Here is a 19,297-nt window from a genome sequence, read left to right on the forward strand (position 1 = left end):
AAAAACAGTAAAAGGAGATTGAGGAGCGCAGTACTGCTGTTAACGTAAGTTTGTGTGTTTGTGTTATTTTGATCCAATTGTGGTTATGTTTTTGAAGAAGAGAGCACATTATAGGTCATGAAAGAAACTCAGAGACCTGATAATAATGTTACAAACTGAAAAGAGTCTAGGAACCATCTTTTAGAAACAGGAGCTTTGTAGATATGATGATCTTTTTTTCTAACTTAACATGAGCAACTTTCTGTCATCCTGTTGACACCACAAGGTTAAGCATTAAACAAAGTTGCTGTTAAAGAAATACTATGGCTGTAATACATTGATTTTTATTATCAGCCTAGATGCTTCTTTAAAAGTGTTTTAAAGGAAATTCATTGCATAAATAATAGCATTGTAAAGCAAGAGATGTAGCTTTAGTGTTTATTGTGGATCAGCAATTTCCATTTTAAATATGCTTAATTTAGCATGTAAAAACAAAAGTTTGCTGTTCTGAAATTCAAAATGTGAAACTCTAATCTTTGAGAAGAGTTGTTGTCCTTAAAGATTTTGTGAACTAGTTGCTGATGTCTGTAATATTCGCACAATACTTCTACCTTTACTATTTTAGCATGGTGTTCTGAGCATCTAATAGCAAGAGATTCTATGATGCCCAAGAGGTAGGAGAATGCAGTGCCACAGAGTTCTAGGTAATGTGGATTCCTAAGCCCGAACAGGTGCTACAGCATACCTGCATTCCTTTGGGGACGACTAGATCTTGCAGTATGTACCTCAGGTAAACCTATTAATAGGATGTGGTCATATTGTATTCAAAATGAATACATTTTTCCTCCACACCCCTGGGGTTTGCTAATGCCAATAAAGTGAATATATGCTATGTTAAGTTATGGAACTTCTAATTCCAAAAATGTCTGTGAATTCAGAAAATCATGACATGCATAGAATAAATTTTACAATTATTATCTTGTTATATTGCTGATACATTGATTAAAAAACCACTATGTTGGCTCTGGCTCTTGAAAATCTAGCTGTTTCTGTTTATGAATTCTACGGGTAGAAAACCGGGATATCTGTTTTCTCTTCAGAGTGGCACAACGCTCAGGGATAAATTGCATGTGTGATTTGTTCCTAAATTCCTCCATCAAGGATGCTTCCCAAGTCCCTTTAGCAGCATTACATTATCCTACATGAGCTAGGACTGCTATCATAAATACATGTTGTTTTATTTCCAAAGGGGTTTTACAACTTGGATCAGTCACTGCCCTCTCTTTGCTGCTAGGCCCTCTCAGTCTCTTGTATGGTTTGAACTTGACTGCACTTGACTGTTCAACCTGTCTTGGGTTGGAATTCTGCAGACTAATTATTCTAACATTAGAAGAACAATTTTTCCGATCACTGCTCATAGTAGATCTGTCTGCAAATGCTGTGCTTCATTCTCTGATACTTCCTGTTCTTTTCTCTTTGTTCTTAAGGGAGGGATTTTCAACAATTCACTGTCGTCTTGGTTTTAAGTCTCAGCCTGGGAGTTTTGATTTCACTAACTCTAACTGGAAGTAGGACTCTCACTGATAGCCTATTCATTGTTCATTCAGAAACCACTCAGGTATTTCTTTCGAAGGCTTCTTTTCATCATTATTTTATTTCTTGTTTTGCCTCATGCAGAGCCATTCTTTCTGATACAATTCCATATAGACAGAGTGAGTAAACAATTCTAATCATTTAAAGTAAGTCTTTTACTCCAGCACTTGTAGCATTTTTAATAGAGAACCCAGAGAGTTACTCTGTATTTTTAATACTTTTAAAGCCCTCATAAAAACACATTGAATTGAAAAAAATGTGGTATGTCTTCAGAATAATTGTTGCCAGCATTGATGTCTCTACCATAAGCCTTGTTTGTGGTTCTACTAACACTTTTGCTCAGTAGTAGAAACAAAGTATGTGATGATGATTGTGGCTAAATGTTTTCAATCTTGTACCAAAAGGTAGGCTGTCTGGCAGCAACTGACTTCAGGGAGCTCATGAACTTTACCATCGTGTCTGGAAAATAAAGAATTCATGTAATATAGAATAATGGTTTTCCTCATTCCACCTGTAATGTAGTGCAAGTGAATGTTTTTGCCTTATCAACCAAGAAAAAAAAAACAAATCTAACTTCTCATTCCTTTGTAGACAGCACAGTCTGTCAAAGATCTTTTGCAAGCCATGTCAAAGTAGTGCTGGGGTTCTGTTTGAATATTATATTTTCTATCAAGGTATTTTACATTTATTGTCAAGCTAAGTGAGTAAGATTCAGAGGAAAAAGCTGTGAATACAATGTAAAATGAGCTATATATTCTTATGTCATGGCCAGCAGAATCACTTTCTAAGAATGAGTGTATCAAAGTGTCTTTGACTTTTAGGTTAAAGTACTAGTGATTGATTAGTGGTAAAAATAACTTTATTCACTTTAATCAAGTGAATTTACAGAGCAAGACTCTTGCACAACTTTTTAAGCTCACGTATGTATGCCCTATTAAAACAATGTGGGTATTTTGCTCACATTAAAAAAAAAAAGCTATTAATACTCTGAGATTTTGGCTCAAAATGTATCATTTGTGCCTGTTGTTGGGGATTATTGCCTATATATTTTTATTTTACAGCTATGAAAATAGAGAACAGCTTTTTGAGGTCAGTGAAGCAATACTATGAATTAACGGATAGGAGTGAGAGATCTATTTCATCATCAAAAGCAAAAAGCAATTGTTAGTTCTGTTGCCAGATTGCCCTGTACCTAGATGTGAAGCTGAGAGACAAAAACAACAATATATTTTGATTTTAATAAAAAATCTGAAGTCGAGTTGTCAAGGAAAAAACTCTTCTCACCCCTTCACCATCTGCCCCCGAAAATATGGAGGGGAGCATGGGAGGCAATTACACATTTGTTTCACTGAGAAGTAAGCCATAAAGAAACCATTTCAAAAGACATGCTAAGCTTGGCACATGTTTAATGACTGTTCTGTTTATTCCTAAGTGTCAGTGACGTACTTGATGCTGATGAGCGACTACTAAGGGTTGTCTGCTTTTGAGCTACGATTTTTTTGGTTTGGGTGGTTTTTCAATTAGCAGTAGTTTTCCCCTTAGTCTCTGTATGCACACACATGCTCTTCTGAGAGTTTTCCAGAAATCAAATGAAGGGATGGAAATGCTAGTTATCTGAAATGTATCAAACACAGATTGCTTTCAGGTATTGTCACAAAACCTTGTACCAGTGCCACAGCTGGAAAGCTTTTTACACCGTTAAAAAAAACATGTTTTATTGATGGAAAAGTTGGCATACTTGATAATTCGAAAATCACAGCTTGTCAAAAGAAATGAGTGCCTCAGTAACTTTCCTTTAATTATCATCTTATTTGTTAGTCCTACAGTGTTCCAAATTCTGCAAGGGTTTCTTGGCTACCTACATTCTTACAACTGTATAAGTAGTTATCATCTGCTAAGTGAGCTATCATAGTATCTGGATAAGTAATTTGGGCAGTCATAAAGTACAAATTATCTAACAGCAATGGGAGGATGATGAGCTGTAGCTGGTTCTTTAGCCAGTTGAGGCTGGTTATTCTTCATTAACCATAAGATTGCTGTTGCTGCATTTGAGAATGTGTTGAAAAACAACATGGCTGTGTGGTGGGCAGTTTTTGGTCCTGAATCCAAGTTCATGCCAGGTATTTGCTAGGCTTTGTGGAGATAGCCCCTGTCACCAGATTGTGTGCAGCTCAGTCCTACAGACTTGGCACTAGCATGACTGCTTCCTAGTATTATTTAATTTCCAAGTGACTTCTTCCTTTGCTGTAGTAGATGTGTTGGTAGAAGGACCTTGTAAAGGCTCTTCAGGGACTGTGGTCACTGGGTGAGTGAGACCAGGGACAGATGTCCTACAGAAACAGAAGTTTTGTTGTGAGAAAACTGCCTCAAGTTCCAGTTTTGCTAAATATGCTCAGACTGCAAACAGAGCTTTGCCCTAAGGGGACAACAACTTCAAATCCCTTTAAAAGTGCATAGTTTGTCTACTTCTGTTTCAGTCTTTTCAGATGTTCTCAGTTTGCAAACAAATCATAATATTTTTCTGTTACACCTATAAACTCAGTACAGTCTTACTGAGACAGAATGCCTCATAATGCTTTTGTTCCTGGATTTACTGGAAATAAAGGTTCCTCACTGACATCTGTTTGATCCCTCTCTCTTCAGTCTATGCCCTTAAAAACCTGTACAACCGTGTTATTTTGCACAAATATGGCTTTGATAGGTTGCTTGGTCTTTAGACTTTGCAACCACCTGCAGTTTCTTGTGAAGTTCAGAGGATAAGCATTTGCTCAGTGTATCTGGAACTTGGGCTTCTAGTAAACAATTCTGTTAATTATGTGCAAGTGGGAGAATGATCCAGGTCACTCAATTTTAGTTCTGTGCCGCAGGACTAACAAGAGATGGAAATGTAAACATCTACTTGTGTTGTGAGAGCAAGCAGCTAAGACTTTTGAGTGAACAAAACAAACAAGTACAGATAGTACTGCCATTATTAGTCATTTCTAGAAGACAACTTTTGCACAGTGTTCACTGAGAGAAATGCCTGTTCTTAAGTGAAATTAGAAACTTAAAATACATAATTATTTTCATGGCTTAGAGAAAGTATCCAACTGTCAGATCAGAAAAGTTACGTGTTAGAAAATTACTGGATTTTCTTGTACATTTGAGTAAGGATTCACTTAAACTGATATTGTTTGAATAAATTCAAATTTTTCCTAAGACAATGGTATTTAAGAGTATTTAAAGTTATTGTATAGGACTCTGCAAAATCTTTCAGGACTCTGCAGATTTCGCAAATTGAAGATGCATACCTTTATTTAAAATGCGTTTTTTAATTGGTACAGTTTTTGCTTAGTGGCACTTAATTATCCTGTATGCAGTCTATGGGGTTGACAGGGCAGGAAAGAATAATACTGAAGCAGCAGCAAACTTCATTTATCTGACTTTTCCTTCCCCGTATTCATCTTACCTTCTCTTCCAGTTCTTAATGTTTCTTTTATCTTAATTAAAGTATATCTGTTACTGAACATTGAGCATACTAAGAAATCTCAAAAGCCACGATTATGCTGTCTGTTTTCCCACACTGAAAATTTAGGAAAAAAACTTATCTCCAACATCATCTTATTTAGAAGCTGGTTCTGATGGCTGTCCCTTTTTTGAACTTTGAGAAGCTGAAGACTTAGCAAGGCCTGATGGTCCTTAAGGACAAAGGGCTGAGCTGACTCAGGGTCATTTACTTGCTCTTAGCTGATGAAATACCAGTGCAGCTGCTCTTGTCCTCCTCACGGAACCACCTTCAGCAGCATGTGGAAATAATCCTCTACTGCAAAAAACTTTAGCATACAGCTTCTTCTCCAGCTGTTTTGTATATCAGAGGTAAAAGAACAGCTGTTTTCAGCAGATGCCCTAACAAGCAGTTAGTAAACTCCTCCTTCCAGAAAACCTTTTGTCACCCAAAAATCCAAGTTTATAAACGCCTATTCCAAAAGCTGAGTCAACTCAGCATATGGTATCCAGGGCTAGAGCAAGTAGTTTTTCTGGTCACGGTGGTGTTAATGCGCATACCACCGGTGTCTTGTGTCAACCACAAAAATGACTTTGAATTAACTTTACATTGTGATAAACTATTTTGTTTGTTCCCTACCAGAAACACTCAAATTAAAATTATAGTTTACTTCAGAAACTGCAAACACAATTTGTTTCTTTACATTGTTGAGGAGCAGTTAAATAGAAACTATATAGATATTTATTTCTACTTTCTAAATTGCTGAAATGATTTATTACTGTGCGATTTCCATGGCATTACATTTTTATTGCTTTATATTGCACATGTTGGGTTTTAATAGTTGCATCTTTCATTCCATTAATTTGAAATTAAACATTAAATTGCAATGAAAGTTCAGTCATGGCTCCTAAAGCATAAGAAATAAGCTTTGGTACTTGCTTTCTAAAATGAAAGTGGAGATGGAATACAGATTAAGTGGAAACATAATCTCTCAGAAAGATTTGTGGTACTATACATAACAGCTTCTGTAACTGTGGGATCTGTGTTCATTTCCAGTGATACAAAATTTATTCTGTCTTAGCTAACTAAGGATAGTTTAGCCTTTAACAGTTACGAGTTTTGCCAGTACTCAGCAAGGGATTGCCTCTTTCCATTGAAATCAATGTACAGTTTGTGCTTAATTGATAAGATAGTTCATTTATTCACTTAAATTCTCCATTTTCAGGTTGCCTTTTTTTTTTTTTTTTTTTAGTATGATATCTCATTTGCTTTAAAACCAATACAGAAATGTTTTTTGGAGTTCACACTGTAAAGCATTTAAAGAGTTAGCTCTGCAAAGAGTTAGACCTATAATTCAATTCATACCTCTGAAAACTCCCACAGAAGTTATAGCTCTTAGAGATGAAAATATGTCAAAGAAGCAATGATTGTTATTTAGAGGAGCAGATAATTAATAAATCCAGGAACATTTTAATGTAGAGATGAAACTGGAATGCATGTCTGCAACATGGATTGTTCCATTAGAGTACTTATTTACGAAAAATGGACTGAATTCTAAAGATTGAGTGTATGCACAGGCCTTTGAACTTCAGTTTGCTGGGAACAGTGAGTGGCTTGTTATGCTGATTTGAATCACAGGGTGAGTGAATGACTCCTGCGATGTTCCCAGGTACTGAAATGTTTACCAGGTTATGTGTATTTTGAGGACAAGAAATCTAGTGATTAGAAATTCCTAGCAAGTCTAAATTTATAGAAGGTAGAAAATAAAGCCAAGGATAACATCCAAGCCCATTGTGACTTATGGCAACTGCTACACATTATCAGTAGGGCTGGCGTTCCCATCTACCATATGTTTAAAGAAAGGAAGCTTACTTTTTCTAAAAGGCAAGTAAAACAGGCGTAAAATATAGCTGATTTTCCTGACATGATTGGCTCTTAGACCAACCAGAGAGGGAGCAGAATCAAATAGAAACAGCAAAGTCATTAAATATTTATAATGGAGCTGGTAAAAGTATGACTTATAAAAAATACCATTCTACTGAAGCAGGAGTATTGAGTGGATGTTTTCATTGGTATGGTAGTGCTGATAGGGTTTTTGATAGGGTTGTATTGAAAGCCTGACCTTTCCCTGAAAGCAGCTGTTTTGATACAGCTCATTTTCATGAAAACTTTTGTATACTTCTTAGTTTCACATTAGAGAAAAAGCAAAGATTATCTTCAGAGCTGCTGAACAACAGGATTTATGTCTTCTGTATAGCTCTTGCTCATGAGAAAAGATGGCAACAGTAAAAAGGGTAACATCTAAGATATATTTTAAAAAGTTACTTATCTGCCATCAGAGATGTTATAGAAGTGCAAAGGTTAATGGTTTTGCTGTTGAAAAAAAACAAACCTTCTTTTATTACTGAATAATTAACACAGATAAGATATTCCATTTTAAAATCTCAGAAGGAACAGAGCAACCATTTTTATATGGTGTTCTTAATGGTTCTGTCTGTATAGATGCAGAATTTTGTACTCAGTATAGTTATTTTCATAACAACGAGAAAAGAAAAACTTAATCTAAGTTTCTATTCAGAAAAAGTAATTTTATACTACTCCTATTCATTCTGTTAAATGAAGGAGTGATGTTTGCAGTCAGCTTGCAGTTTCTTGGTGCATAATATCCCTAGCATTACAAATAATATTACAAAGGTCTGTGCTACTGAGATTGTTTTCATGGCTGCAGTCCCATCTGAATATATCAGGAACTTTTGTGGCTGATATTCCTGCACTAAAAGGCAGAAATCTTACTAAGTTCTGAATAGATGTAAATTATTGTCTCAGAAAAATCTGAGGTGTTGAGCTCCTTATTTTTCTGTGCTGTTATTAGCAGAATTAAAAGCTGTAAATAGGAACAAAATACCATGTTACGGGTGCTCAAGGGAAACACTGGGGTAGTCAGCTCATTCAGCTGAGGTACTCACAACTCTAAGGTGTAAAATATTAAGTAAGAATAGGCCATAAGGCAGTCCTACGCTGAGCTGGGATGAAGAGTCTCAGATTTCTGTGTCTAATAAAACAGGCTTTCTAATGAGCTGCCTGTGAGCAAGGACTCACTGCAAAACTTTTCTGCATAAGAAAGCAGCCTTTTACAGACTCAACTCTGAGCAGTGGCTGGAGCCATTGATGTCTTTTTGGTGACCCTGGGGGACCAACTATATGCCTAAGAACAATACAGTATAAAATGGCACTGATACTCAGCTCTGTATAGGCACAATTGGAAGCAAACTATACAGGAATAAAAAATATATAAGTATGCACACAAATTAGAATGCAGCTGATCTTCTAATGGGAGACTTGCATTTACCTTTTCTTCGGATGAATTTACTGTCTTAATTATGCTATTTTCATTCTGATAAGGCCAGATGCTATAATTTTGGCTGTTCTTTTTCATTTGTGGTGATGTTTTGTAATAAAAGCACGTGTCCTCAGTAATTCACACCTAGAGATGCAAATCCTGACTTTATGCTTGGAGCTGAGTGTCTCAGGTTCTTTTAAGACAGACCAGTGGAAGTAAAAACAAATGAAAAAGCCATGGTAAGGGGGAACCATATGTTACTCTTGTAACAATTAAACTCAGTGCTCTACTTTGCTGCATGTCTGCAGGATGCACAGATTAGACCCTTGTGCCTAGGCTCCATGCCAAGATAGAATTAATGTTTTTAAGCTTTTTATTTAATCTTCCTTCATAGGAAAAAGAGAAAATAGTTCAGTGAAGAGCTGAGCAGGGTGTGAGCACTTTACCCATTTCCTAACCTCTGTTCTGTCTTGTGTACGTGTTACCTAACACCTGATGTGTTTCATTATGCATGCTAATAAGAGTAAAGGAGCCAGTGATAAGACCGAAACTGCTTAATCTCATTATTCATATATTTCACTTTATTGGCTGACAATGTCCTGAAAGTTCTGCAGTTATCCAAGGATATTTTACATTTCACCTCTGTAATGCTCAGTTTTGCAAACCTGACATGTCTGCGTGCTCTCTTTGAAGAGAGCATCTGCCTCTCCACTGACTTTCATGGTCAAGTCCACTGCTTACGTTTACATCCCAGTCAAAGCAAAGCTCCTGGTTTAAAATCCTAATTTAGAACTGAGCGATGCCTTTGTCTCTGAGTGAAAATAAGCAGAAGAGCAAACTGATCACCCAGTATGTGCTTTGAATTAGCCGTCTATACCCCAAAACAAATTATTCACAGGAATAATTGTAATAGATACATTTTCCGAGCTTCTTTATCTCAGAAATTTTCTGCCGTGATATAGGCCTCAGGGAAAGTGCTTTAATTAAAAAATGTTCTTTTCTGTCAGTCCTCTGAGTCCTTGATAGACTAAATACCTGATTTTCTAATCCAAGTGTGACATGTTGATGTTAGTTGTCTTTTTTGTCTCTGTATATTTCGCAAGGGGCCTGCATCTACCAGGTCTCGTTGGTGCAAGTGTCCTGGTACAGAAGATCTTTTTTGTTAGGTTTGCCTATCACACTGTAGAAATTCTGTAAGCAGTACAAATTTAATAGGCAACATTCCTAATCCTAGGTCTTTACTTAATTTTAAATTCTAGTCACGTTATAAATCATTAGTTACTTTTACATATTCTATTAGTATTTGTCCTTTAACAGCTCAGTAAGACTTAGTAGTTACAAGTTATTACAAGCATTGCAAATAATAACTTTTTAAATTTTATGTGCAAAGTCCTGTAAGTCTCTTATAAAAATAGATTCACCTTTTCAAAGGATACACACAGTAAAATGTGTGGCCTCACTGCGCCAGTTATGTCAATTTTTTCTCAGTATAGACCTTGTTAATCTAGAGGCTAAATAGTTTAATGATACATCTATCAGACAGAGATGTGGAATTTGGGCAGTGGTAGCACTGGGTCTTCTTTGTTTACTGGAAGATGTTTTTGCTGTGGCAGACGTTGAGTATGGGAACAGAAGACTTGCAACCACAGCTGCAAATGTTGAGCTGAAAGTGAACGCTAATCAGATAATGTAGGTAGTTTGTGTGAAGATACAAATGACCAGTATGTGTAGTAGTGATTGTTACTGACATGTGAAAAAGTAGATCGGACATTCTAAAAAAGTAGCGAGGCAACTATTTTTCAGTCATGGTTATGTGACTGCTGTTAAAGATACCACGCTATGCTTTACAGCATTCTTGCTAAACCGGCCAGCTGTTTATATGTGTTGAGTGTGTTTGGGTGATAATCAGATGCACTGCTGAATCCATAGGATATATGCAAGCATTAACCATTTAGTAAACAAAAGCCTTTCATTTATAAGTAGATGCAGAGCTCCGTATATTTATTGCAGTAGTGCATTTTTTTTGGCATTTTTGTAAAAACCATGCCTTCTTGCTTTCTTTCTCTATTTATTCCTGCAGATTTCAGAAAGAAAAGATTAAGAAATGCTTGTGGTTATTTATAATAGAGTGTTGATCTAGTAGGTATTGATTGATGGGAGGAATTAATAGCAATATTTTGTTTCTATGCTTCAGAGAATGATGGAGAATGACATAGTTTCTAGTAAATTAAGCACACTTATTTAGATATACATTTATCTCCTTGTTATGTGTTTTTCTGACCCAGTTGAGTGTTTATTGCAGGCTTCGAATAGGTATGTACCAATTCTTTGTCATTTAAGCTAGAGCATACAGATCTTTTGTGAAGATTTGAGTGCACAGTGTGAGGTGTTATGCCTCTAAGCAGTAGTGGTCTGATCTTCAACAGGGCATTTCAGTCATATGTCTCACTATTAACCAGAACATGTCCATAAAAATAATATTTTTTAAACAAGCCTCTATATTAAAAAAAAAAAAATGTAGAGTAGCTTTTCCAGTTTCTTTGTTGTTGGGTGCCTTTATGGCCTAAGTGAATTCCCTCTGGAAGCTTATCATGGAGCCAGGATGAAAGCCAGATGCGGTTGCATATATAGGCTACCTGCAGAATTATCTTTTTATCCTGAGCAATTCCTCCCTGCGTCAGTAGAATGAGACTGGTTAGTTAGGTGTGGGTTTATGGCAACAATGAATCACTGAAAGTACTGCACAGCTTCTTCCATTTTCCAATTTCAAATTGTAGGAATGGAACAGGAAGGGTAACAGTGGATTTATGCTTTTGCTTTGCAGAGCTTGCTGCCTGTAACATTAGATATGAGGAAATAATTTTTTTTTTGTATTATATTGGGATATCAGCACCTCCCTTTGCTTATCATTTCAGTAATAGCTTCCTGGATTTTGGTATTTCAGGATGAGTTTAATAGCATTGACTTCAGTGATCTGGAAAAGCATATACAGTAGTTACCACCTTTCTTAATAATTTTTATCCTTAAAGATATTTTAGGTCTCTATCACTTTGCCTCCTTTTTTCCAAACAACTACTCTTTTCTCTCTCAAATCACAACCTTCAGTGTTCCAAAATTATTTAAATAGTAGCTACAGCTTATCATAGAAAAACTTGTCAAAGCAGTAAGGCTTGCCAATGGCACTGAGACGCTCTAAAGGTCGGCAACTGTGCACTGCGGGAGGTATTTGCAGGATTCAAACAGAGAAACTTGTGTACAGTTGTTACCCTGGGCAGTTGCATTAAAAAAATAAAGACCAATCCCCTAACGAAACTTAGTGAAAAAACCAACATCAGGTGCGTGTACTGGGTCCGTGCTGCACTTTGGAGAAAATAGACATCAAGTTGATGTCACAGTGCATGCCTTCCAGCCCTGTTACAGCTTTGTGGCTCTCCTCTGGATGCTTTCAAGTACCTTACCATCCTTTTTATATTGTGGAGCCGAGAACCACACACAATATTCAAGGTCAGGCCACACCAGCACTAAAAATAGCATGAGAATCACCTCTTTTGACTGCCTATGCTGTGTTTAGTGCACCCCCAAAGCGTGTTGTCCCTCTGCTGTCAGGGCACATTTGCTGGCTCACGCTGAGCCTGCTGTCACCAGCAGCCCAGGCCCCTCCCAGCTGAGCTGCTCTCCAGCCATTCGTCTCCAAGGCTGTGCTTTGTCCGGCACTGCTTTGTCCCAGGTGCAGCACCCGGCATTTCCCTTTGTTGAACTTCATGCCATTCAGGATATATGAAACCAATAAAGTCACATCCTTAATTCTAATCAGCTATGCTGATTTATGCATCTGAGAGAAATGTGCATAGAAATGTAGTAAAAGTCTAGAGAGTTATAATATCAGAGGAGGATATGAATGTGAATGAGTCATTTTGCCAGCAGTAATGAAGCCTGTTTTCCTTGAGGTTTGTGCCTCATTTTTGATTTACTGCTATCAAAAAGGGGAAAAATAGAACTGCAGCTTTTCTTGTTGTTGGGCTTTTATAAGGTCTTGATGTGAATGTTTGCTGTCTAGTAAGAGAGATGTGACCTCTTTGTCACCCTTTCTCTGTTCCTGTAGTTTCTCTGTATTGTGCAGCTGCATGTGCTTTCATAGTGTTTGTGGGAAACAACTAATCTTCTCAATACCTACTTGAAATTAGCGAGTGGTTTTGAAATTAACAGGAGAAACAAATACGTGTGTGTGTATACTCACACACATTCTCAGAATGCAGTTGTATGTGCTCTACTCCATAAGCAATCATAAGGCCGCTAGAAGGATAGAATGTGCCAGGAACTCTGGTTGGAATTAACAAAACAAAATTTTTGTAATTACTGATTCATATACAACTGTTGCCTTTCATTAATTGCTGATCAAAGTGATCAAATGTCAGGGATCCCTGCATTCTTCAGCATTCTTGATGTAATGGAAGGTGAAGAAAAATAAACATTGCTGGGAAAGGCAAAGTAAGAGTGCAAATATATATATTTTAAGAAGCTTTTGAAATTGAGCTCAAGGCAATAATTTTGTGTTGCCATTAAAGTTGTAACATTGTTTTTGATTTCTTTGAAAGCAAGGGGAGTTTTGTTTTTTCATATGATTTGTAGTACAATTTTGTTGATTAAGGCTGATAATCATTAAATCTCCTGTAAATGTTGCTGAATAGGAAACATTGTCATTAGGAATTCTAAATGACAGAAAAATTTGTTGGTTATATTTCTGTAACAAGAAACTGTCAATAGCATTTTCAGGCTAGTACAATTCTTACAAAGAAAATAAATATTAATTATTATTTCTTCGCTAGTAACCTATTGATTTCTACCAGAGTTCTCAAAATAATGCAAACTTCAAAATGTATAGTGCTAATGACTAATAATAGTCTGAATGATATGAAGAGAAAACATAATGTCAGAATATAATTAAAAAGTCTATTTATATGAAGCAGCTCTTAGCAAAATGAAACCCTGTAATATGGAAATTTTTTAGGATCCAGCAGAAACCCTCAGCACGTACCTCCTGGCACTAGGAGAAGAGGTACTTTACTTTTACCCTGGATTCAACTGCTGTAGAATTTCATGAATGCTGATCTACCTTTATGTGGTTTCATCATCTTAGACCTATTTTATCAACTCACTGCCACCACCATTTGGATCACTAAACCCAATATGCTTCTATTCCCAAATCCATTCAGATGAAATGAAGGATAAAACTTACTATTATTTTTCCACATTGTCTGTTGTGGGGAAAACAGTATCTCAATTTGCACTCTATTTAAAGCACCTCTACAAAGGAAAAGTGAGTGGTGCTAGTGTCCCAAAGGTGGTTGTTCTGCAACTTAAATAGAGAGCTTGAATAAGACAGAGACCCCATTTCCTTCTTGAATGAGATACTTAACAATATGTATCTACAAGCCCAGTAAATAACATACACTTGGCACAATTCCTACAGGCATCAGCTAGGTCTGGGGCTAGCCTGGCTGGGATTAAAAAATAAAGCCCTGTGGCTCCATTTTGCAATTAAAAATAATATTTGTTACATCTTAAAGAGAGTATTTGTAATGTCTAACAGTAGTTCCATATATCTGTGTGTGTGTCTCTTACAGTGTAAAGACAGATGTCATATAATTTTGTTTGTTACAAGTGATCAGTTCTGTTATCAAATAGAATGATTAGGGCACCTTTTTAGAATCATTACAATTACTATACATTTTTAGCATTAACTCATTTATTTGGAAATAGCAGTAGAACTCTTTCTCTGAAAATTCTTACCTAGTTCTTAAAAACATATGCTATTATTTTCATATAAATAGGTTGCTGTAACCAAAATCCAGAAGTATTATGCAACTTTTTTTTTGCACTGTGTTTACAAATATCTCCCTGTATTTGTGCAGCTGTCATAATTTTATCTTCGACAAATGTAGACATAGAAGACAAAATTAGAGTTGTATATAAGGCTGGAGTATCTAGCATACAAGCAGGATTTGGAACCTTCCAAAATACTTGCTGAGAACTAATTAGAACTTGTCCTCCTTCTATAATTACTTTGCATCAGCCATCTATGTTTGGAAAGGAAAAAATGATAAACATTCAGACAAAGGCAGAGGTTGCTTTTTTCCTGCCTGGAGCTATTTCTATTTTTCAAGAACGTAGGCTTGATGTCTGCAAATGCTGCATTGTTTACAATTAAACAGTGGATCAATAAAATAATAAACGCAAAGCACTGAAATTAGGATTTCTGTTGACAGATTGTGCATCTGAGGATAACTTTTTTTTTATTGAGAGGCCGCTGTTACAGAATACAAAAAGTAATATTCTTCCATTAAACGTCCCACATTTATAAAACTGAAATCCACAGTATAATTTTAGATGAACATTTCAGTTTGAAGTTGCGTGGAAATTAGGATATTATTTGTTTTCAGGGAGAGATGTGTTAACAACATTGAGATACAAACTCAGTGATTGGAGCCCATGATCAAAGCTAAAGAAATTGCTTCACTTCAGCCTTCTCTTCTGCTTTTTTTCCCTATAGAATAGTTCATAAGCACTGTGAAGCTTGCTTATATGGTGATGCAAAGGCTTAGTCTTTTCCAGAGTCTGATTTTTCAAGACAAAAAATTTCCGGAGTCTGATTTTCAAGACAAAATTTTTCAAGACAAAAATCCCTTCCTTCTTCTACAGCCCTATTACTCAGGCTCATTGAGCATGAACTGCAGAGAGCCTGGAAGAGAGCACATCCTTCATCCATCTTGAAACACTACACAGCCTTTTCATGCCATTTGAGCGAGGGGCTAGAGTGAGCAAATGTCCAAGTAAATATTTAGTGTGTTCTCCCTATGCCTCATAATTAGTAAAACCATCTGCATGTAGACACTATAAAAACAGTCACAGGACTGATAGCAAGAGTTAAGTGCGGGATTCATCTGCCTCAATGTCAGTGTATATAGCTGAGCTCAGCTTCAGCTCCCATTGTAATCAAGGGAAGCCTGTGCAGTGGTGGTAGTTGAGGGAATATCCTAAAGGCTTTTATTCATACCCTAAGCGTACCCAATTTCTACCTCCACATCTATCCCCCTAAAAGTACAAACACGCAAATCCTTCTCATTTTTTCATTCCTATGCGTAATAGGAATTATGAACTCTGTCATTTCTATAAAGTCAGTGGGTAGCCTCTTCTCTAAAAACAAGCGATATATTCTAGTACAAAAAGAGAGAGGTCAGTTAACACTTGAATTAGAGGTCGCAGATTCAGAGTTAATTTAGAATTTGGCAGTTGATTTAGATATGATTGGCAAGGAGATTGCCAAAAGGCTGCAACTGTAAATTGGAAATAAATGGAAATAGATTATGTGACTGGGATATAGCTCTGAATCCATAATGTATGTCTCGAGACTGACTTGCTCATAAAAGAGCATGTGTTTAATGTGTCATAAAAATACTTAAGCCACATTGGTCTTTGTATAAATGTTTCACTTTTAAAGTTGGATTCTGGAGTGGCTCAGCATGCATATCCTTGCCATCAGTATACAGGGTAAATAAAAAAAGAATTAAAAAAAAAAAAAAGGAAAAATCACTGGAAACTTTTTTTTTCCTTTTGAGGTCTATATTATCTGTTGTTGTTGTCTTCTGTGTCTCAATCAATTTTTTAGTCCTTGCTCTATCTTCTATTTTGTTGCATAGTATTCCTCTGAGAGAAGCTGTGGATCTCTTCTGTTAGGAGACAGTTGGAAGGCAGAGTGAGCTGCTGACAAGAAGGCATTCATGTATGGGTTTGTGAATGTGGGTGGGTGATTGCAGTGTCCAAAAGGGACACGTCTATGTTGCTTTGACTACTTCTGTTCCAAAGATGATAAAGATGATATATGTGTGTAAATAAAGCAAGATATATTTTGAATGTGCTTATGTTCTGCATCATTAGTTTTTCACTGTTGGGAGCTAAACTGCAAGAATCTGAACATCTGCTACCACCTGCTAGCTCAAGTGTCTGCAGGAAGCAGTGACAGCGCTTAGAAAAGATCACCTCTAAAATATTCTTTTTTCTTTCTGCTATTTTCTTTTAACTAAACTCAGTCTTCTTAACGTAGCTCAGAATTTAGCCTGGTGCTGTATCTAAGGAAAGGTCTCTAGGGTGTTAAGAAACCATTCTGTACTGACAGAAGAAGAGGAAAGGACATGACCAGAGCTGCTCTCACCCCATCACTTTCCACAAATACATGGCCACCATCCCTTGCAGATACTTTTGTCAATATTTTTCCATCCATAACAGCACGTGAAATATGAATCAATGCTAACATCTCCAGTGGTGCATTTGATTATGATTGTTTTGTATTATATTTATATTACAGTATTTTCATATTTGTATTATATTTATCTTATTCTTCACAGGTGAAATATGTGCTTTTAAAATCCATGGACAAGAAATGCCCTTTGAAGCTGTTGTACTAAACAAGACATCTGGAGAAGGTCGTCTTCGAGCAAAAAGTCCTATTGATTGTGAGCTGCAGAAAGAATACACTTTCATCATTCAAGCCTATGACTGTGGATCAGGACCAAGTGGAATAAACTGGAAGAAATCTCACAAGTAGGTGAAAATGAGATTTATTTATTGCTTTGTAGTCCATTTGTTCAAATCAGTTTGAAGGGACCCTTTTTATAGAATCTTAGAATCATAGAATGGTCTGGGTTGGAAGGGACCTTTAAAAATCATCTAGTTCCAACCCCCCTGCTATAGGCAGGGACACCTCCCTCTAGATGAGGTTGCTCAAAGCCCCATCCAGCCTGGCCTTGAATGCTTCCAGGGAGGGGGGCATCTGCAACCTCACTGGGCAACCCGTTCCAGTGTGTCACCACCCTCACAGAAAAGAACTTCTTCCTGATATCTAGTCTAAATCTACCCTTCTCCAGTTTAAAGCCATTTCCCCATGTCCTGTCGCTTTCTGCCCTTATGATAAGTTCCTCCCCAGCTTACCTGTAGGCCCCTTCAGGTCCTGGAAGTCTTCTATAAGGTCCCCCTGGATCCTTCTCCATTTTCCACCCATCCTGTATCTGCATTTGGGATTGCTCCAACTCAGACACAGGACCTTGCACTTGGCCTTGTTGAACTTGATGAGGTTGGCATGGGCCCACCTCTCAAGTCTGTCCAGGTCTCTCTGGATGGCATCCCTTCCCTCTAGCGTGTCAACTGCACCACTCAGCTTAATGTCATCTGCAAACTTGCTGAGGGTGCACTCAATCCCACTGTCCATGTTGCCTACAAAGATGCTAAATAACACTGGTCCCAACACCGATCCCTGAGGAACACCACTCTTCATCAGTCTCCACTTGAACATTGAGCTGCTGACCCCAACTTTCTAAGTGCAACCATCCAGCCAATTCCTTATCCAGCAAGTGGTCCATCCATCAAATCCATTCTTCTCCAGTTTGGTGACCAGGATGTCATATATGCGTTTACACTGTATTCACGTAGAAAGCAGTTAAACCAAGATATTAGCTGTCACAACAGTTTGTCCACTTTTAATTCCTATTTCCTTTTGGAGGTTTTTTTCTTTTTTGCTTCCTACAATTTGACTTACTCTCCACTCGTTCCAGCTGAAGCTTTTAAGAGAATCACAGTTTAAGTGGAGAAGTGTATCTCAGTTTTGGTTAACTTTTCATTTCTTGCTTTTATATTAAATACATTAACTAAACAGACCATCCAGGACACAGAACCTAGCTTTTAATTGATACTTAGGAATTCTAGATAAGTATTCTCTCAGTTCATCTTTGAAATGGTAAGAAAAGGGTAACTGATCATTTTTTAGTATATGCTGATATATGTGCTATTGTGGTGTTGCCTTTGCACAGTGGATTTCTGTCCTCAGCTTTTGGACAGCAAGTCCCGGAGAAATTCACATCCTTTGGTTGAGAGAGGTATTCAAGGTCAATAGATGGTACTTTTTATTGTAGAGCCAATTTCCTGCATAATTTTTTAGTAAAAGCAGTACCCTTTCCCCCTCCAATTCATGAAACCAAGCTCCAGACCATTTGTCATTAACTCATGTATAGATGTATAACTACTGTACGAATTGTTCATTTTGTTAAGAGCCACTTAATGATTAAATGATTAATAGCTCTTCCTTTTATTCATCCAGAACACATGACAATTAAAATTTTCATTAGCTCTATAATGCATTCAAAACTCTTTTAGGATGTTTTAAAAAAAAATACACATCTGGAAAGAAGTCTGCAATATCAAATAATCATCAAGTTACAGAAACAATCTTTCCTCAATACTGTTGATTTTTATAGTGTTTTTCACTCACGTTAGTAACAAGCTACTAAGTGTTAGACTTGGAATATTTTGGTCTAATCATGACCATTAAATCTGGCCCACTCAGACCAGCCTTTGTTACGCTTTCTCTGGTTTGTATAGTAAACTGCACACTAAGCTAGGCTGTTGGAGTCCAGACATCTATTCCTGGCTCCGCCCTTGGTCTGGAATGTCTTTTCCCTTTTCTGTCTGCTTGTTACCCAGCTTATCCAACCAGGCAGAAAGTTGTTTCAATTGAAGACTCTAAGAGTTAGGGTATCAAAGACAGAAGATCTCTTCGTTTTGACCCTCAGAGGCTTACCATAATGCACATATTGGTAACGTGGTACAGTCATTATCTTGATAATAGGTGCCAACAAGGATCCAGTTCTTAGATTTGCAAGTAAATTAGTATCTTGGGATTTAATGGAGAATCTCAGACTGGCATCAGTATACAGCTTGTGTTGCATCATTTTTCTCTTTAAATGCTACGAAGCGTTTCAGTTTTGAATACTGACACAACTCTTTCCTTTAGAAGGCAAGTTACAAATATTGTAGCTCATTAAGTCATTAGGCTGTTATCAGCAGAGGGTAAA

At 37.0% G+C, this 19,297-nt stretch overlaps 1 protein-coding gene across 1 annotated transcript in view; it reads left to right on the forward strand.

Annotated features, from left to right (window-relative positions):
• CLSTN2 (calsyntenin 2) overlaps positions 1-19,297 on the forward strand; it is a 214,499-nt gene that overhangs the window by 108,656 nt on the left and 86,546 nt on the right. The window contains exon 3 of the mRNA XM_021393774.1: positions 16,799-16,994. Coding sequence (XP_021249449.1) covers positions 16,799-16,994 — 196 coding nt within the window. The remainder of the gene's footprint in view (positions 1-16,798; positions 16,995-19,297) is intronic.

This window comes from Numida meleagris, chromosome 4 (assembly GCF_002078875.1).
Source record: "Numida meleagris isolate 19003 breed g44 Domestic line chromosome 4, NumMel1.0, whole genome shotgun sequence".
Classification (NCBI taxonomy): domain Eukaryota; kingdom Metazoa; phylum Chordata; class Aves; order Galliformes; family Numididae; genus Numida; species Numida meleagris.